At 40.9% G+C, this 20968-nt stretch overlaps 1 protein-coding gene across 2 annotated transcripts in view; it reads left to right on the top strand.

The window, feature by feature from the left end:
* JAK1 (Janus kinase 1) overlaps window positions 1-20968 on the top strand; it is a 51512-nt gene that overhangs the window by 18616 nt on the left and 11928 nt on the right. Inside the window, exons 2-10 of one of the 2 annotated variants that reach the window (XM_032697109.1) lie at window positions 9266-9344; window positions 10157-10355; window positions 11913-12036; window positions 16329-16479; window positions 17630-17793; window positions 17885-18218; window positions 18730-18903; window positions 19307-19464; window positions 20066-20189. In XM_032697109.1, coding sequence (XP_032553000.1) covers window positions 9339-9344; window positions 10157-10355; window positions 11913-12036; window positions 16329-16479; window positions 17630-17793; window positions 17885-18218; window positions 18730-18903; window positions 19307-19464; window positions 20066-20189 — 1434 coding nt within the window. In that variant the 5' untranslated portion in view covers window positions 9266-9338. Of the gene's footprint in view, window positions 1-9265; window positions 9345-10156; window positions 10356-11912; window positions 12037-16328; window positions 16480-17629; window positions 17794-17884; window positions 18219-18729; window positions 18904-19306; window positions 19465-20065; window positions 20190-20968 lie in introns of those variants that run through there. The other variant, XM_032697110.1, reaches the window with a different exon arrangement.

Genomic DNA, 20968 nt, shown 5'->3' with positions numbered 1-20968 from the left:
CCATTTTTTGCCACGAAGTGCAAAACTTAAAACATTTTTTCTTTACACACTGAGCCAGTGTAGGCCAATAACTCTCCCTGGGAACTTTTTGAGTTGGAAAACTCCATATTGTTCCCTTTCCACTGAGCATGTCTCTTGTGCACCTATGTGGCTAAATATAAATTTATTTTTTGCTTTACTTTTTATTAGAGTGTTAATTAATCTGAATGCTTCCAGTTTTTCAATAATAGTACCTTCTTGCTACATCCACCATTGTTAGAACATTTACCTTCAATTTATCACTTGCTTCAGCATTGGAGAGCAGTGGTGCAACTTTTATTTATTTCCAGACATACTTCCATTTGCTGTAGTGAGAAGAATGAAGCCAAGTGTCTAAGAAAGCAAAACCTTCTTCCAAATACAGTAGTTAACAGGTTTAGTACTAACTCTCCTTCAGCAGTTTTCCAACAAACAGGTTTTAGTTGGAGGTCAGTGTGTGTGATTTCCAGAGCTCTGGGTGGCATTGGTGTCGCTGCTGTGGAGCTCATTTTGTCCTGTAAATTGGTCTCAGATGTTGTGGCTTTCCATGGCAGCTCTTTTGCAAGAGAACGTCTGTGTATAAATGATCTCCCAAGCAACAAAAAATCATCCATTCATAGGAAGGAGCAGTTTCCCCACAATCACAGGTATCAGTAGCTCCCTGTCCAGGATGCTGTGGTGGCCTGCACCATGTGGGCAGTGGGATGGGCAGGGAAAGCCGGAGTCACTCCTGCAGTCGTGGAAAGGAAAGCTACAGTCTGTTATCACGTGTAGGTGGTGGTTTGCACAGTGCAGCAGAAATCATAATGCAGCTGCAGAGGAAGAGTTAAAGCTGCTCTTTGGACCAGCACTTCTAGTTTTCTAGACCTGGAAGCACAGCCAGTCGAGTGGGTGTTTTTTTTGACTATGGTAGGGCTTCACACTATGCAGAGAGACCAGCTGGAGTCTCCTTGATTCCTCCTTAGTCAAGGAACACCGAGTGCAGATAGTTGGTATTGCCATATTTTCCCTTTTGCAGATACTGGGAGAAAGGAAGGAGAGAGAAAAACTAAATGTAAACCCCGTTTCTTCCTCTTACTAAGTTTCACTGAGCCAGGTGGCAGGTTTTCCAGGAATTAGGTTGTGCCTGGAGGACAGAGGTGCCACACGGAAGTCATTCATTGTTAGGATAGACGTTTTTGTTTCTTGGTTTCATCAGTTGTGTTGGCAGCAGCACAGCCACCCAACAGCAGAGAGCTGGGCTGAGCTGACTGAAGGAAAGGTGCTGCTTCTGCAGGGGCCTGGGGAGGTCAGGTGAGGACAGGAGGAGGTTGGTCCCTTTTGTTTGGTAGCTGTAAAACTTGTAAGACAAGTCTTTTGCTGAACTGAATGAACCTGAAGCCCCGAGGGTAAGACCAGAGGTGATCTGAGCTCGGGTGTGAAGTTCCATGGAAATCTTTCTTGCAGCACCATTCCTGTTGTGTTTTACCTCGTGATGGCCTTTAGAGATGTGTGACGATCTTTAAAGATGAGTGATGGCCTTCAGAGATGTTTTTGCATGGTGACTTATGGGACCACACAGCTACAATCAGCACCTCCTTCCCTACTAGAGCACCTGCTACTTTACAGAGATTTCTGCAGTTCAAATCTCAGCTTTTTACTGTGTTGCATCCCCAAAAAAAAAAAATATTTTTAGTCAAGTCACTATCATTAACCTTGTAGCAGGATGATTTTAACTTAATAAAAGAGGAACAGAGAGCACAGAGAGGGTAAGAGACTCTGAAGATCAAATTTCTCTTGCTGTCCAAAGCCCATGAATTTCTTATGGAATTGTGTGGTTTTCAACTATGTTATAAAAGGAATGTTTAGGTAGGGGATATCTTTGTTGGTGGTTTGCTCTGAGCAGGACAAAGATACCTGATGAAGTTTTTTTTTACTTTTATTTGGGACTTGTTTTAAATGGCAAGCCCTTAAGAGTGAACTTTAACAATATCTTCTCACCACATTAAAAAGAAAAAGAAAAAGACAAACCATCAAAAAACACTTACCAAAGTGCAAAGCCACCACAGGAAGCACAAGACTACCAGAAGCCATCTGGGGGATTCAAGACCCGTGCCATGTGTACAGTAGATGTTGACCACATAGCTCGAACCTCCTTAAGACCTTTTGAAGTGATCTAAATGGCAGCAGCTTAGTGACACTTCTTGTTAAACCAGATCCAGTGCAAAGAAGTACCACTATTTGTTTGTTCTTCTGAGAGCTGCTGTGATCAACTTGAGTTTGCTCTTTACCCTCAGTAATTCCTGCTCTGCGTGAGGTGCCAGCACTGCTTCTGGCAGCTCATCTCCAGAGCAGGATGATGCTGGGCGAGTTCCCTCTCTGGGGTAGAGAAATTTTAATGTAGCAAAACCTCCCCTGTTGCTTGTTCCTTCTTTGAGGCCTCCATGTGTGTGGTGGCTGATGGCATAGCAACTAGATGATTTTAAGGTCCCTTGCAACCCAAACAAATCTGTGATTCTATGGTGAGGGTAGTGTAGGGGGTGAGGTGGAGCTTGTTTGCAGCCCCTCTTCGCTACCACCATTGTAGTGTGCAGTTGGTGCTGCCCAGCTCTGGGGAGGAGGAAGAGGGGGTGGAGACAACTGGGACAAGAGTCTCCATTTTATGCTACAGGTTGAAAATGAAAAAGGTTCAGAACATCTTTAGCTGCTCTCAAGGAAGTGGCTACAGGGCCAAGCAGGAGGGAAGTGACCGTGTGTGGTTGCTGAGCTGGGAGCTCTGGTAGAGGGGGCTGTGAGCAGCCGCCGAGTCTCGGAGTGGGGGAACTGTGCAGCAGCTCTGTGGTCACCAACAAGTCTCAGCCCCTTTGCACGTTTTACATACCCCCAAACTAGAAAGTTGAAGCCTCTGAGAAGTTCTCCTACTCGATGTTTGGACGAACTTGTTTCTAACTCTACCTCTCGTGCTGGAGGCTGCAGGGTGCGATGTGGGAGACCCAGGCTGGTTGCCGCTGCTGATTTCCTGGGCAAGTGAGCAACTCATTTAATCTCTTCTCTACTCATTTGCAGAAGAGACGTGTTCATAATGTTTCTTGTGCTGTCCCACCGGTCTTGGCTTTGCTAGATATCAGCTGGTTGCTTGTTTTGGTTTGTTTCTCACTAAAGATCTAAGACACAGTCGGAAATCCGGATGCTGTCGTAGTAAATCTGTGCTTGCTTTTTCCTTAAAAGCAAGTAAAATGTAGGATTTCCTTCTTGAGGAGCACCAGTGGATCATTGAGGTGCTCATTGTGCCTGTTTTGCAGCAGGGGGGTACAAACAGCCCCCTCCCAGGTACACTCTAAGTAATTACCCAGCATAAAGGAGCGTGGAACAGTTCAGTGCCAGGATGGGACCTGGAGTTCAGCTCTTCTCCACATGCACAGACTGTAGAGCAAATGGAATCAGTTAAGTGAATAAGGTGGAGGTGGGATGGACTGTGGTTTATAAAACTTGGGTTTTGAGGAGAACTTGGAGCTCCAAGAGCCTGTAGATGCATAACGAGGCCCCAGAGATCAAGTTTCTTCATCAAACATTTCAGCATGGTGGGATCTCTGAGATTTTAAGGCTTGGGAGAGCAGGATGAAGTGACCTCTCTTATTCCAGTCTGGTTCAAGAGAGGAGTTGTTCTGCAGTTACAGACCTTCATCTGGAAGGTGTGAACGATGAAGCTGCTCCACCTCCCTCCTGGTGGCTTTTCCTGCTTAGGAAAACTGCTGATAGTTCCCAAGTATTCAGGAAACAAAGGGACCTTGACTTACAAAGTGGTTTTGTGGAGGAGTGTTGGACAGTGAATCCCCCTTGTGCTCCTAAACCCCAACACTGTCCTGGCCACGTGGCTGCTCCTACCACGTCCGTGCACGGGGATTTGTGTGATGACGTTGGCCCGCTCTGGTCCTCCAGTGGGCAGAGAATGTCTCCTATGCTGGAGTGGTTTTTCTTCCATTCTGTGTTCTTTTCCACTCCTACCTCTCTGATGGATCTGTACAACTACAGTGTGTTTTCCTCCCTTGGCAAAGGTAGAGCCATTCCCTGGGCTTCAGCACCTCCTCATAGACCTGAGTACTGTGCTTAAGTATTGAGTTGAAAGAGTTACCGTGTATTAGCAGAGCTGGGGTGTGACCCTGTGTTCACTCCCTATGTGCCCCAGTTCCCAGTGAGGAACATTATATTCACTTCTATGGAATTTTTGCTTTTACCTGTTACGCAGAGCATGTGCGTAGTCCTGCCACATCCTGCTCTAGTGACCTTTGGGGAATCCCAGAAGGAACAAGCTTTCCCCAATTCTTTTTTGCAAGAAAACATGGATTTGGAGGTCTTTGCCACAATGACTGATTTTCCTGCAAGTTTTTCCACACATCTGAGCTGAACATCAGGAAACCCCTTAAATCAGTGTGGTGGCACCGGGAAGAGGCCGCGTTTCCTGAAGATCTGTTTCATTGCTGGGAAGATGACATGGCTCTGTGCCAGAGAACTTCCATCCCTTCTGAGAGGTGCAAACTGCTCCTTGCGTGCAGCACGGGGATGAGGAGAACATAAAGGAAGGAAAGGGATCATTAATGCCGTGTCCAGGCAGGAATAAAAACAAATTGTCCATGTAAATGACTTTAAAACTGGAATCTCCCTTCAGTCTTTGTAATAAAACTCTGTTTTTTAGATAATTGGCTTGTGAAGAAAAACTAATTACATAAAAATCATGTCATTGTTGGAAGGTTTCCATGATGGCTTGAGGCTTGATACCTTTGTCTCCAAGGAAATTGATACTGTTTTAGCTGAGGATTGGTTACTATTGCCTGGATAAGGTTGTAAGCGGCTCAAGAATTGTATCATTTGAAGTTGCTATTGCACCAGAAATTGTGAATAAAAGACAGTTAAGTACACATTTATAACTTAGAAGCAAGTTATAAAAATCTAGTTGATGTGCTCATTGCAGGGGGTTGGACCTTTAAAGGTCCCTTCCAACCCAACCCATTCTACAAGTCTGTGAAAAATTGTTGATCACAAGAGAAGCCCAGTCCATATCCAAAGGAAGAACAGTCTGGAAAGGTCAGGTAATAGAGAGGAAAGTGTGATTTTGTGTTTGTGTGCATGTTGCTGCCTCTGCACCAGGACATTAAAGGTGGCACATTAACACGCAGCTTTCTGAGAGGGCTGAAAAACTTCTTCCCACACGGGTGACACGTCACGAAATTCAGAGAAGGAGCTGAAACTGTTGGAAAAGCACAGGAAACGAGCAGGGTCAGTTCTCATAGAGCAGCAGTGAGTTGAGTGGGTTTGTAAAGCTGGTACAAAGTCAGTGAACACACCAGGACTCTGCCTCCTCTGCTTTTCAGAGCTAAAAATGGAAAATACAGAATATCTGTTAATACAACGAAGGCGGCTGAAACACCCGACCGTGTGCACCCTGTTTTTCAGTTCTTAAGAACTTTACTGCACATTAACTATTTTTGATGAAAATTTCCATTCCGTACCCTCTCAACCCCGTTTTAAAGTAAAATTTTATGACATAGATCAGCCATATCACGGTCTGAATTCTATAGAAAAACCCAAGAGGAATTAGTAATTCTGGTTTTGGTGAACAGTATGTGGTGAGATCACTCTGACTAAAAGAATAAAGTAAATACAATAATAAAATAAATAAATTGTACATTTGTTAATAGTCCTGTAGAAAACAAATAGCTTGTGATCATATATATAAATTTTCAATAAGTCTCCAATAGGTTATGCTGGATTAGATACATGTCCTGTGCTGTAAGGGCTATGACGAGTTTCTTGAGCAGGGTGTTGAAAAAATAAGAATTGAGAACTTTTGGGCTGACATAAAGTATAAATAGCACAAAAATGACATTCCCTACATGCCTAAGGAAAGTTTGTCAGTTACTGTGTGAGCCTGAGCAATCACAAACATCCCCAGGCCGTGTCCCTGTCACGAAACCAGAAACTATATTGGCTGAGAGGGCAAAAAAGAGGAAGAACTTGCAAATGGTGCTTCAGAGTGAGTTTTGGTTTGGTCAGATTTTATCTGGGATTTTCCTTTACTCATATTTTAGGGACTTTTGCCCTTGAAATGGACCTTCCATCTTTGCCTTTTGGTCTTTGTTTATGGTGGAAGTGTGCTGGTGGTGGAGGTGGAGCAGGGCTGCTGGAGGGGGTCAGGTATTGTTTTTGTGGCAGAACTCCCCAAAATAAGCAGGAAGGAAAACCTGCATTTGAAATCCAAGCAGATCTCAGCTGGGGGGTTCTTCTCAAAACCTGTGTGTGTTTTGTATTTTTTCTCTGCCTGTTAAAATGTTTCATGAAGGGAGACCAAAGGGTGTTGGGTCTGTGGGGTCTGGTGGTCCTGCTCCTGGCAGATTCTGCTTGAATCTGCTCCACCTCACAGTGCCCTTCTTTTGGGAAGTGTGGAAAAATTTAAGTGTGTCCCACTGAGAACAAGAAAGCTGGGTTGGGACAAAATCCCAACAAATCTTTTTGTGTGCTCAGGTGGGGATCCTGAACTGTGTGGCCTCGCTTGAGCTCAGCTAGCAGACATCTTGCAGTATCTCCCAGCTGATGGGTTTGTCCTCTGTTTCCTTATTAAAGCCAAGTTCTTTTTGTGTTGTGGGGTATTTTTGTGGAGAGGACTCTCTCTCTTGTGGAAATGTCCCAGCTGCACTGGAGGCTTGGGAGCCAAGGCTGGCTTTCCGGGGCTCCTCCTTCCAAGCAGCAGCTTAGCTCCTTCCTTCTGGTTCAAGGAAGATTTGCAAGTGTTTAGTATCTCCATCTGCTTTTTCTTAGTTTTCAAGACACGCAAAATTTTAAAGGGGTTATTTAATAGTGTTGTGCATTTGGTTTTTTGCTTAAAGATGCTGGAGCTCCTAGGCTTCAACCACTCTTCCTTTACTAAGGACATCTTGGCCATGGCAAGTCATAGGCAGGAAGTTGAGTTTTTACCAAATATTATTCTCTGCCAAATATTTCATTAAGTCTTAATAGTTTAATAACCAAACTGACTTAGAACAACCCGCCTTTAGAACTTCCTCTCCCTATTTTGTGACTTTTCATCCTTGATACCAAAAATTTGTGAGGTCTTTGTGTGTGAGGAAAATTGCTTTCTCTGGGCTCCAGATCTGTTCATTGGCATCATCCAAAGGAATTAGATGTGAGTTTTGGCAGTCGTGGGTGCCTGGTTTTGTGTTTGTGTCCCAAATCACTGATTTTGTGGTTGTAACCCTTGTTGAAGGATGAACCATCATCCCCATCTGCTGGTGGTGCCCTGGGCTGGGGATTTACTCACTCTGCCATCCAGGTTCTCTGTATCACTTCTATTAAGATTAAACAGTTTTGTGAGTCAGAAAATTCTCAGTCACTTAAAAAAACTATTTAGAAGTTCTCAGAGCTTTTACTGAATTGACCAGTGGAGTAATTATGATTAATGTACATATGAATATACTGGGCAAAAGGTCTCAATACTGTGAGCTTCTACATCTGAGCAAAAGCCCTTTCACTGCTGGCAGTGAGGAATGAGTTCATATACAAATGCTATAGGAGACAACTACCCCTAAAGCTGTACTCAATGAAACAATGCCCACATTTATCCAGTTCCAAAGAATTAGATCTTAAATAAACACAGTTTTACCATTTTATGAATATTTTTTGGCTGAGTTAAGTATGTTTTCATCCTGAGTTAAGTATGTTTTCCATAGGCAAAGCAATGAAAATTAATTTTCTGTGTAACATTTCTGCCTGTTGGATGCTGCAACAGAGTCTGGAGGAGCTGCCCTAGTGCTCTTCTGGCCACAACCTGTCCATACCATATTACTGTGTTGGTCTGGTGAGGGATGCTGAGAGACAGCAGGAATTTGTCCTGGTCAAAAGAGACATTTTGGAAAATGGAGATGCATTTTTAAAACGGGAATTCCTGACACTGAGCATGGGAGTATCTGGAAAACTCGTTAGTAAATAATAAGTCAGAGATTGGATGTTGGTTTGTTTGGTTCATCCCACAAAGTGTTTTGTAAATGAAGTAGTATTTAAAGATTTTTTTAGGATTATGGGAATTACTGTGATTAAAAACAAGAGTAGGAACTATTAACCAAACCAAAGATGGCTCTGTTGAAAAGCAGCACGTTTGATTTATGAATCTGCAAGAAGGCACTGGTTTTATATTCCCCTCATATTTTAAAACATCTGGACAATCTTTTTAATATTATGCCCACACAGACATCAAAATATATTGAGCTTTGCTTATATGTCATTTAGAAGGGGGTGTTTTCAATTAGATTAAAGTTAATATCTTTAACCTTTTGCATTTAAATTTCATGGTGGTGTGCAGAAATAATTACTGGCTTGTCTGTATGTTCCAGTAATCATGCTCTCAATTATTTCTTCCCCATATTATTGCCAAGGGGATGTGTCTGGAAACTCAAATTTAGCATTCAAGTGGCAAGGATGGAAGGAACATGCAGTTTAATTGTGAATGTGTGCTGTGCTGTTAGATGTTATTTTTTTCTGTGATAATATCACGGTTTTTGGGCACTTCCCAAACACAGGGAAAGCTTTTGTGGCAGTGTCAGAGTTTCTCCAGACTGAGCCTAAGGCTTTTGAAGCAATATTTGTTGAAGTCTGCTCTATCAGATTAAAGGCTTTACACTGTTGAGCAAAACCAATACACATTTAGTTTTAAGTACATTTTGGCAGAGATAGGGGAGAAGGAAAAAAGGGGGGATGGAGACTAGAAATGGAGGAATCTTTCAGCCTCACATGAGGGATACCAAACCAGCAGTACTGTCAGGCTTATTTTAAACACATTATTTAAGTGATAATCTGGAAGGGGAAGAAACAATAGACACTAGGAAAGAGTTGGAATTAGCAATATGTAGGTGAAAATGTGAAGAATGGAGTGATTTCAGAAGCCGTGAAGGAGGTAAAGCAGAGAGGAGAACGTTCCTGTGGTGTCCCAGCTGATGGTTGCAATGAGTGTGGCCTCAAACTGAAAATATGGAAAAAAGCCAATGGATAACCAAGGCTTTCCATGTGGTTTTTGTTTGTAACTCAGCCAGTGCCCGCAAAGAGTGAAAAGAAATCAGTGTATTCTTGTTGTGACTGCCTTTGGTTGATCCACATCTCAATCATAATAATGTAAAGATCCCTTGGATTGCATAGGGCATTTTGTCAACGTGATAATTTAATTTGTGCTTCAAACTGTACAAAGCCATTCCTGACAATTTTAACTGTTCCCTTTTTTTTTCAGTCGGAGTCAAGTTGCTCCTGGAGAGGTGCAGACAGTCCATTTCAGTTGTGTGGAGGATCCCACAGTCACATAAATGCAGGTGTGTTGGTTTTGATGTTTGGGTTTTGTTTGTTTTTCAGTGGGAGGATTAATTTCATAAACTGTAGAATTGGTGATTTGGGCTTTTGTTGTTAATTGAACTAATACTTAGTAAAACATGGAACACAGACCCCAAATCATCTGTTTCCTTTTGGCTCTTTCTATTTAAATACTGAGTATAAAATGCAAAATGCATTTTCTTTTGTGTCAGAGATGTCTTCTTATGCATTCTTGGCAGTCTAAAAGCTTTTGCTTTAAGTCTACTTAGTGCTACTCTTTCATTCTGGAGAGAGAGAGAAGTAGTAATAAAAAATAACTCTGCAATAAAGCTTATTTCACCATGACTCATTAAGTATCAGGAGTTTAAAACACAAAGGGTGAGAGGGGACAAAACAATCAGAAATATTTAGCTGTTAAGGGGACTGTAAAAATAGAAGCTGACTTTTTAAAAAAGGAAACATATATTATCCAGTCTCAAGTGCTGTTTTTCAGCCAATTAGGTGCCTAAGGATGTGAAAGTTATTTGTGCTTTACGGTAAGAAAGAAACCTTCTAAAACAGTTGTGGAACCACCAAAAGAGAAGGGAATTATTTGGAGCAGAGTTCCCAGAAACAGAATAATCAGTGACATTTGATTTTTCACTTTTCATCTCGTTGGTTTGGAATAATCAGGTTCCCAATGTGAAGATTTTGAGAAATGTGGTGCCTGGCCCATCATAGTAAGAAGTGGCCTCACTAAGTGATGGATTTGTGTTCTGATAAACATTCAAACTCTCCTTCACACTTTCCTTAACTGTTTTTCCTCTGCTTTCAGTATCTAAACGTAAAAGAAGATTGCAAAGCCATGGCTTTCTGTGCAAAGATGAGGAGCACAAAGAAGAGTGAAGTAAACCTGGAAGTTCAGCATCAGGGCTTAGAAATCCTCTTCTACCTGCAAGATAAAGACCCCATTTGTTACACTAGCGGGGAGTTCACCTCGGAGGAGCTGTGCATTGAAGCTGCCCAGAGGTGTTGTGAGTACCTGGATTTCATTTGCTTTGATTTGATATGATTTTATTCCCAGTATCGAAAGCGATGCATCCTCTGCATTTGAGTCAGTGTTTGTACAAGCAATGTGCATTTCTTGTGGTCTAGGATGAAAACTTTTGCCAAGGGGCTGTTTGGTCAGTTCTTAAACAGGATCTCTCCTGTGTTGTGTCACTCTGGTCTGTGACTCAGCAAAATACTCAAAAATATATATAATTCTCCAGGAAATAGTGGATTAAATCTATGTTTATCTCAAAACCCACTGTACTTTTATATTTACAATTCTGAGGTTAATTCCTGCCCTGAAGCCAATTTTGTGTCCCCATGGAACACAAAATGTTATTCAGCTCATATAGGAGTGGTGAATCTGGCTGTGTAAACAGGTGAACTGGGCAGGAGTTTTCCTGCAGCTTTAAAATGATTTCTTTTCCCAAGTCACCTGGATTCTTGGAACATTGAATACCCTTCAGTTCATTTGCCTAATTGCTGCTCTTCCATTGGAAAGGTGAAAATGAGTGGAATCTGCAGGACAAACCTCATCAAATAAGTGCTGATGTGTTTTTCTTAATAGTTTTAATTGAAGTTAAGGGTATTTAACCACCCACCTATTTCTGTCAGCATGGAGGAGCCCATGTACTGTGCAGCTGCTCCCAGTAATTTCTGCTGGAAGTTTAAAAACTTTATAGAAGTTACTTAAAATGAGCTTTTCTTAAAGGAAGTCTTTCTACCTTCTCTTGTTTTTCGCTAATTCCACTGCACACAGCAATGAAGTACAAATTCTTGCCCATTTGAGCAGGGCTGTGATGCTGGTCCCTGCTGAAATCCCAACTGGAATGTTATGATGGCACCTGTATCCTGCTTGTTACTTGCACAAGTCAGTGGCTGCCCAACTCCACCTTCTGTGAATTTTGAAATTAGGCTCAGATTTTATTTCCTTGGCTTCTCTTCTCCCCAGTTCACAATGGAAATAGTTTCAGTGGATGCTGCAGGAAACAGGAGCAAGGAATTCAAACAACAGATCTGTAAACACTCCACAGCCTGTTTTTCTCTGGGATGGTGTAAATGTAAAGGTTAAAGCAGGTCAGCCTTGACATACAAGTCAAAGTCTGTTCTTTGTGGAAATCCCTCTGTTGAGTGAGCAAAGAATGTGACAATGGCACATTCTGCTTGTTTGCTAAAACCTCTCTGAACTATGGGGGCAAAATTCATTCATAAAACAAAGTGGGGCTATTACTGAGTGGTTTTGTTAAAATACCTATTTCTGTGATGTGGGAAAAGTAATTTCCTCTCAAATTCAGGGCAAAATCAGAATTTCAGAATCAGTTTCATATTGGAAGTAACTGTTTAATACACAATAAAACAGAAGGATTGAACCAATGTGCAGGTTCTGCTTCAACCTTAACTTTCTAATATATTAGAATATTCTAATATACCAGTCTCAGTTTCTTTTCAACCTGAAATATTTGCTGTCTGCATTTGGATTTTGGGTGTGTGTGTGCATTGTGGCCTTGTGATTCACCCGTTTGTGTATTTTTCTGTGCCAGCTGTGTCTCCTCTCTGCCACAACCTCTTTGCACTGTATGATGAGAACAAAAGGCTCTGGTATGCACCAAACCAGGTCTTTAAAATCGATGAGAAAACATCCTACAGGCTCCACTATCGCATGAGGTAAGAGAAAACCACCTGAAAAATGATCCTCAACCACATTTAAATGCTCCAGACTCTTATTCCTGAGCTCCCTGAAGGAGCAGGAAAGCAAAACCAAAAGCAGCCGCTTGTTTTGCACAGCTTAGATAAGAGATGAACAGCAGAAGGTTAAAATATCTCCTAATTTCTTTTCATCTTTGCTGTCTAACCTTGAAAAAAGGCCCAGGAGTTGAAAAACGACAAGAACTTGTATTCACAAAGCTGGGAGTGAACAAGCTAAAAGCTAAATTGAAAAATTGGCTCAGAAACATTGGGGTTTTTATGTCAGTGTTTTCATGTTTTGGTTTCCATTTGAAGTGCTCCAAGCGAACAGTATTTCTGGTGAAGGAGATGGGAATTTTACTACTGTTTACTTATTTTGCTATATTGATTTACTATTTATATTTACTATTACTCACTAACATTTGTATATAATCTATATAATATCATATATATAGTGATATACATGTGTTTATACATTATATAATCACAATCTATTATTTTTATATTGTTATTTATATTATTATTAATTTTATTATTATTTATTTACTAGCACATCATGCTTCCTTTTTTACATTTAAAAATAATAAAAATATTGGTTTTATTCTGACTTTTCCTCTTGCATCAATATGAGCTTTAAGCGTATAACGTAGGAGAAAAATATATAAAATAAACTTTGCTTACAGGAATAATTAATTTAAAAACTTTACCCATTTTCCTAAAGCAAGTCAACAGATAATTTTTGTCAATTCTTCAAGACACAACTGTAAGAAAAAGTTTTCAATAATATTCCCTCTGTGCCTTCAAATGTAATCCTCACACCCAGGGTCAGTTTGGGATACAGGGAAATACAAGCTGAGGGCTTTGCTGATCCTTGGGCTGTAGGTGTTTCCATTTGATCTTTGCCAGACTGGAATTGTTATTGTTGGATGAACTGCTTCAAGGAAAAATTACTGACAGTCATCAAAGGTCTTTGCTTTTCAAATAATCATAATCCCAGTCCTTATTTTTGGAAGAGGAAGAGGACACCGTAGTCTTTTCTTTTTTCTCTAGCACAGTCTATTAGTGCTATTAATGACTTAACCTTGGCTAATCTCAGATTTAAACAGCTCTGATTAAGTTGGGCAGATAAACACCACACAGTAATGGAATTGAGTGACTCTAAATGAGGTTCTGAGGACTCTAATGGCCTCTTAGAGAGCATTGAGAGCCCTTTCTTGCTTTGAGATCACTCACTTTAATAATAGACTGAATAATACAACATTTCTGGTGTAATGTGAACCTGGAGTATTTTCCCCTGAAACTCCTTGTTTTTCTCAGTAAAAAAGGTGTTGTTTTAAAAGTGTAGTTGTGGGGATTTAATCCACTCATGAGAAGTGTGATGCACTTTGTAATTCTGGTTTAAAAACCGGGTTTTACTGTGTTTGGTGGTTTGGTATTGATATGTTCCAGCTGTGGGTGAGTGATGAGAACAGGTAACACCACCTTTCTTGAAACTGCTTAAACAGCTCCCTCTTGTAAATCTTCTTTGGCTGTTCATAACCCAAAGATGAGTGATAATTATTAACACCAGTTCTTTTCTTATTCCCTGAAAATAATTATGGGTACATGGACAAAATTAGTCTATGCTGAGCTTTATTTTTTTTGACATTTTTTTGCTGTACCATTTTATAATTTTCTGGAAAATTTTCTGCTGTACCATTTTGTAGGATGAAGCTGTGGAAAATACTTTGGTTTTTATAATTAAAAGTTCTGGTGGTTTATTTTTTTAAGCTTTGCAGTTGGGATTTAAAGTTTGGCAGGGAAATCTCTTTTGTCCCTTGTACTCCATGCGTGAAAACTGGCAAAATTTGGGCCAAAAATATGTATTTTACATCATTTCATATGCATTTAAGAAAGAGTTAAGCACCAAAATCTAAAGATTCTTATCTCCTCAGGAATAAACACTGTAGTGTAGTGGTGAAGTGGTGTTTTCCTTTCTTTCTTTTCTCGCTTATTGTGTGTCTTGGCTTGGGCATCTGAACTGAGAGCAGGGCAGTGCTGCAAGATTGTGAGCAATAGGGTTGTGAAACTGTTCTCTAAATGAATCTTGCTTGTTCTGAGCTCTGCCAGAGGCAGAATTCCTCTGAAAAAGGAAAATGATGTGGGCTTATTTAACAGTGCAGTGTATTAAATGTATAGAATAATTTAGAAACTAAATTGGCAGCCTCATTTCTGTAATTTCAGTACGTTGATAAATTTGCTCTAGTCGTGTCCTATTGAAATTATATCTCTAAAATGAATGTTTCTGACTAGTTTGAAATGCTTTTAGATGTTTAGATGTTTCACACTGCTGAAAGCTTATTGTTTTCTGATGGTGTGAACTTCCCATTCTCCTCAAATCAGTGTCAGCTGCTGCTACACTTCTGATAATATTTTAAAAGGACTTGCTTTATGCTTTGTAACTTGCCTGTATTTTTTACATTTGCCTCGAATTAAAAGAAAAAAAAAGCTACAGCATGAGAAACTACAGTATTTTGTAATATCCTGGTTTAATCAGCACAGAGCTGGTGGAGGAGGAGTTTAACTGTTCCGTAGCTGGATGGTGTTTCTTGGTGTGGAGAAGGGATCTAATTCCTTTCTAGTGGAAGGTGGCAGAGGAGTTGGAATGAGATGAGCTTTAAGATCCCTTCCACCCCAAACCACTCCATGTTTCTGGAAACTCTTGGAAGAAGGACTATCAGAGCTGCTGTAGGTGAGAGAGAACAGCAGGTCCCTCTTCCAGCATTTCCACCACTCCTTGGCCAGGTGCAAAGCTGCACCTTCCCAGGGGTGACTCTCCTGGACTGAATCCCAAAATCCCTCTTCCAGGCTTTCACCCGGACTAAAATGCTCTAAAGGAGGGCTGAGCCCTGCTCCTGAAATTCAGGAGCACACAATCTCCTTTCCAACTCATTACCAGGACTTGGGAATTGGAAAACTTGTGCTCCTGTTCCTGTTTCTGGAAGTGGAATAGCAATAGTCTGTCCCCCCCTCGCTGCAAATCCATTGGTCTCCTCAAGGAAGAGATTCTCCTTTATACAGTTCCTCAAACAATGGGGCTCTAATTGTTTTTGTAACTTGTAAGAGTTGTCTCAATCAGTGCAGTTTAATAGGAAAAGGATCAAATCCTCCTCTCAATTACAAACAATACACAATACCATGCCCATAATTATTTTCAGGAAATAACAAAAGCATTGGAGTTATTAATTGTCACTCATCTTACACAGGAGATACGGAAACAAAGTTATTTCCTGGAGGCAGAAGGATTTGCTTTGCTCTGCTTTTCAGGCTTCAATCAAAGGAGTTCTGAAGGCTTTTAAAGTCCTTGTCAGGAGTTTTTTGGCACAACTGTGTGTTGGTATTTCTCCCTAACAAGTGCTTAACTAAAAGTACTAATTGTGTTTCTGCTTTTAAGATCCTGACTCTGCACTGAGGCTGATACACACCAGCCTTGACCACTCCAGAACTGGAGCTTTATCCATGAACTCCAATTCTGGTCAGACACAAGTCACTAAAATACAGTCACATATTTTAAAACATGTTTGCATGTGACTTCTATTTGTAAACATTGATTTCAGCCTTTCCTTTGTATTACAGCATTTTATATCTATCTGTCTGTCTGTCTGTCTCAATCATGAAATGGTTTGGGTTGGGAGGGACTTCAAAGCCTATCCAGTCCCATCCCCTGCCGTGGGCAGGGACACCTTCCACTAAACCAAGTTGCTCCCACCTGGCCTTGGACACTCCCAGGGATGGGGCAGCCACAGCTTCTCTGGGCAACCTGTGCCAGGGCCTCACCACCCTCACAGCCAAGAATTCCTCCCCAGTATCCCATCTAACCCTGCCCTCTGGCAGTGGGAAGGATTGTCCTTCCTTATCCTGTCCCTCCAGGCCCTTGTCCAAAGTCCCTCTCCAGCTCTCTTGGAGCCCCTTTAGTCACTGGGAGGCCACAATTAAGTCACCTCAAAGCCTTCATTTTTCCAGATTGAACAATCCTAATTTTCTCAGCCTTTTCTCATAGGAGAGGTGCTCCATCCCTCTAATAATAACAATAAATATATATATATATATATATAATCATTTCTCCCCAGTTCCTCAGGCCAGGCTCTGGAGCACTTAAGGTAACATTTAAACAGAAGATTGACAGATTTTGCCTTTTAACTGATTTTCTTTTCAAAGTTCAGAATCTGTATCTAGTGTAAAAGAAGGGCTTCCCCAGGAGTTTGCAAAGTTTATTTCTCTTTTCTTGCCAGATACTACTTCACCAACTGGCACGGGACCAGTGAGAGCGAGCCCTCGGTGTGGAGACATTGCCCAAGGAAGGCAAAGGCTTATGAGAAGAAGCTGGCACCAGAAGGAACCCCAATTCTTGATGGATTCTCCCTGGAATACATCTTTGCACAGGTAAGGGGTCACTTTTACAGGTATCTCTGACATTGTACAAAAACTGTGGGACTGCTCAAAAGACCTGTTTTCAAACTTCTAAAATACATATAATGTACCTGTTAGTGTTGATAAGAGTTTTCTGTGCTTCTGTGTGGTGGGGAGAAGAGAATTTGCTGCATGAAGAACAATCCATTGATAGGCAGAATTTATGAAAAAAATGTCTATATTTTTATAGGTACTTTCTTTTAATAGTAAGTAATTTTGGATATAAATTGTTACCTTTTGTGAAACATTTACTTGTAGCTTTAATACTTATAGTCCTATAGAGGAACAGCAGCAGCATTAAATCATAAAGCTAAAATACATCTGGCAGTACTGTGTCCTTTTAATGAGTCTTTTTTCTTCTGGGGTGTTAAAACATAGATAAAAATTGACTGATAATCCCACTGTCCCACTGCCTGATTTTGTGCAGTTTTACTTTTCTTCTCTTGTCCCAAGTGGTTTTGCAAACCAAAAACTGGTTTCACAAAAAAATGGGAAGATTCAAGTTGATGGAGGCTTGTGAAATAAGTAAATTGAATGCACTGAGGAAAACTCATGTACTGTTAATTCTGAGTGTAGTTACTGCAGAATTTTCAGACTCTGAAACCTGATCTTATCCTTCAAAAAAAGGGACAACATGAAGCTGCTCCAGTGAATCCTTGTTATGTAGTTGTGAAACCACAATGAAAGAAAATACCAGAGGAACACTAATGCAATAAGGCAACAGAAATGTCTTTGCTCTTTGGTAACTGAATACGTTTCAGGCTGTCCCAGAGCAAAGCAGAGCACAGACTTTGCAGGCTTGGCTTTTATTGTGGCTTAGAGATGAGCCCATGAGGTCCATGGAGACCTTGGATAGGGAAGGGCAGTGATAAAGCAGAGACACAAAGTAGTTATTGGAGACAAGAAAGCAAATGTTGAAGGTGCTGGAAGAGGACAGAGGTGGTGATTTCTTTGGTTAATTGAAAAAAAAGGGGATTTTTGGTGGGCTGATGTATAAGCGAAGGGGATGGGTTTGAGTCTTGGGAGGCTCTTGTTGCTCAGGGTGATCTGTGACCTTTTGCTGGCTCATGGACAAAGTGGCAAATACCAAAGCTGGAAACTTGCTCTTTTTGTTCCTATTCAGGGTCAGTATGACTTAGTGAAAGGCCTGGCACCGATCCGGGACCCCAGAAATGAACAAGAGGTTCATGAAATTGAGAATGAATGTCTGGGCATGGCTGTCCTGGCAATCTCCCACTATGCCATCAACAAAAAAGTGAAGCTTCCAGAGCTTCCCAAGGATATCAGGTGAGCTTGGATAAATTCTTTGTCACTGTTGGTGCTGCTGTTTTTCTCTTCCAGGAGGGGTTTTAACTCCTAGTATTGTTTTTCCTTCTAGTTACAAGCAGTATATTCCTGAAAGTTTGAACAAGACCATCAGACAGAGGAATTTCTTAACCAGGATTCGGATAAATAATGTTTTCAAGCATTTTCTTAAAGAGTTTAACAACAAAACCATTTGTGACAGCAGCGTGTCCCCACGGGATCTGAAAGTGAAATATTTATCCACAATGGAGACCTTGACTAAACATTATGGAGCAGAGATTTTTGAGACTTCATTTTTGCTGATTTCTTCTGAGAATGAAATAAATAGATTTAATTGTGGAGACAATGAGAAGTATGAAGTCATGGTAACAGGAAACAATGGAATTCAGTGGAGACTCAAGCCAAGTGTAAGTAACCCGTGATAACTGGGAATTAGAGGATTCTTTTTGGAGCATAACAACTGTTAAAAATTATCTTCAGACACTGCAGATCAACTTTTTATTGAAAGGACTTCTATAGGGTTACAGGATTATACAGGCTGGGAGAACCTCAGGAAGTGTCCAGTCTAACCCCCTGTTCCGAGTTAGCTTTGAGATCAGACCTTTGCTCAGGGCTTTATCCATCCAGGTGTTGAAAAATTCCAGGGATGGACCCTGAACAACCTTGGTGGGCAACCTGTTTACCAGGAAAATTAAAGACTGTCTGCCAGACCAGACACAGCTCAAAAAGCATTAAAAAATTAAATAGCTTTATTAGATATATTTGAATGGATTATATTCTATATTATATTCCATATATTATAAATTATTATATAATTATGTAATGAATTTGTAATGAAGTTTTGTTTTAGAGTAAAAACAAAAAGCAACAAAAAAAAGCACTTTTCTTATTACACTTTTATCCAAAATGTATTTGCAGTCTGTACAGACAGAGAAAGAGAAGAAGAAAAAATCTGATGGCAAAACCAAAAAGGATGAAGAGAAACACAAACTTCGGGAGTCATGGAACAATTTTTCCTATTTTCCTGAAATCACCCACATTGTCATTAAGGAGTCTACAGTCAGCATCAACAAACAGGACAACAAAAGGATGGTAAGAATCAAACTTGGGATGGGTTTCCCTTCCATGGGGAGCCATAGGGGTGGTTGGGCAGCAGGTGAACACATCCTTGAGGAACAATTTTAGTGTAAATGACACTGAAATGTGTCGCCCTTAACACTGGACAGATGCAGAAGTGCCCATGAGAAGTTGGCGAGTGCAGTTGTTTCTCTACACTGGCACAAGAGTTTCCCTTCCAGATCTTGTGGATTAGAGGAGAACTTGGGGTGCTGGAGAATGGAAGTTTCCAGCCTGTAACGAGTGGGGAGGATAGAGAATGATCAGTGTTGGCTCCTTGAATAGAACAATTTTTAGCCAAAAATCTGGCTGTTAAACATTCCTGCAATGCTTTAAGAGAGCTGTAAGGATTCTTTCCAAGGATATCTCTGTGTTGTAGGAACTGAAGCTGTCCTCCCACGACGAGGCCCTGTCCTTCACGTCCCTCATCGATGGCTACTTCAGGCTCACAGCAGATGCCCACCACTACCTGTGCACAGATGTGGCTCCTCCACTCATTGAGCACAACATCAAAAACGGCTGCCATGGGCCCATCTGGTCAGTAAAATGTGCCACTTTTGTTTTTCCACTTGGATAATTAGTCCTCTAATGCTGCTGCATAGGGAATCCATGGAAGAAATCTGGTATTTGAATGGTTGGTCATTACCAGAAGGTTGTAGAGCAACTTGGTTTTGTTAAGGATTATATGGAAAAAGTTCACTCTTTCTCTCCACAGAAATTTACTCATCTATAAAACCAAATTTTCCTCACCAAAGGCATATTTTGTGACTTATTTCACCAGTGGCTATGAACAGATGGGAATATTTTAGGTACAGCTGAAGTGTATCTACACTGACCCTGGCAGTCCTTGGAAGGATGAACAAAACCCTGGGTTTTTTAAATACCTAAAAGAATTGTCTTCCCTTCTACCCACCTTTTGGCTTTTCCTTTTATGTGTAAGATGCAAGATGTAGAAAACCATATGCACCATATGTTGGTTGCAGAATTTCCCCTTGATAAATCTTTCCTCCCTTGCTCTGTGCAGCTCAGAGGTCTTTTCCAACTGGTTTGATTCTGTAATAATAACAATAACAATAATAATAATAATGTATTTTGGATGCTCATTTGTTGGTTTTCCTCATGGAACATTCCCTTCCAGCACGGAATATGCCATCAACAAACTGCGCCAGGAAGGGAATGAGGTGGGAACATATGTGTTGAGATGGAGCTGCACAAACTTCAACCACATCCTCATGACAGTGACTTGTTTGGAAGGCTCAGAGGTAGGTCAAATGTGGCATTCCCAGCAGGAATCTGATAATGAGCTGAAGACTCCAGAACATCTCCACTTTTAGCAATAAAACATGGTGGAAATTAAGCATTTAAAACTCATATGGTGTGAGAGTGACATAGAGAATTTGTCACTGCAACTTACCTTGAATGGTTCCAATTCCCTTGAGAACCTTCTTGAACATGGACTTAATTATATGGATTTATTTCTGTTCCCACACTGGCCTCAGCTGGGAGTCTGACTCAATATTTTGGGAGAATATTTAGAGTGTTCACACAAGAATAATAATTGTAAAAATGCATATAAGCTCTTAGGGAAAAATGTTAATTGAGGTCAAGAAGGGATATTTGATACTGGGTTCATCTTCTGATGATATTTGCAAAAAAACCAGCTGGTCAGCACTGTCTTCCAACAGACAGGGCAGTGAGGCAGTGAAACAGGAAAGGAATTTTGTCTTGGAAAACATTCAGGCTCATTGTGAAGCTTTGGGAGGGAAGGGAGAGGTGAGGGAGCAGTTGTAGGGGGGAGACCTTGAAAAGTCTTGAGATGGGCTAGTCCAAAAGTTAAGTTTTTCTTCCTCACCACCTTTGAATGAAACTGGAAGGTCTCAACAACAGCCTGAAATCTTGTTTCAGTGGTTGAACAATGTGGGTTGTGAAAGGGACTTCTGCTATTTTTAAGTTGAGATTTTGAAACTGTGGTCCAGGTTCTGCAATTCTTGACCAAGTGAAGAGAAAGTTCCTCCAAAAGAGGCAGAACTTCTGCATATTC

This window comes from Chiroxiphia lanceolata, chromosome 9, assembly GCF_009829145.1.
Source record: "Chiroxiphia lanceolata isolate bChiLan1 chromosome 9, bChiLan1.pri, whole genome shotgun sequence".
Classification (NCBI taxonomy): domain Eukaryota; kingdom Metazoa; phylum Chordata; class Aves; order Passeriformes; family Pipridae; genus Chiroxiphia; species Chiroxiphia lanceolata.
The sequence above is the reverse complement of the archived record's forward strand: the minus strand, read 5'-3'. Positions and strand labels throughout refer to the sequence as shown.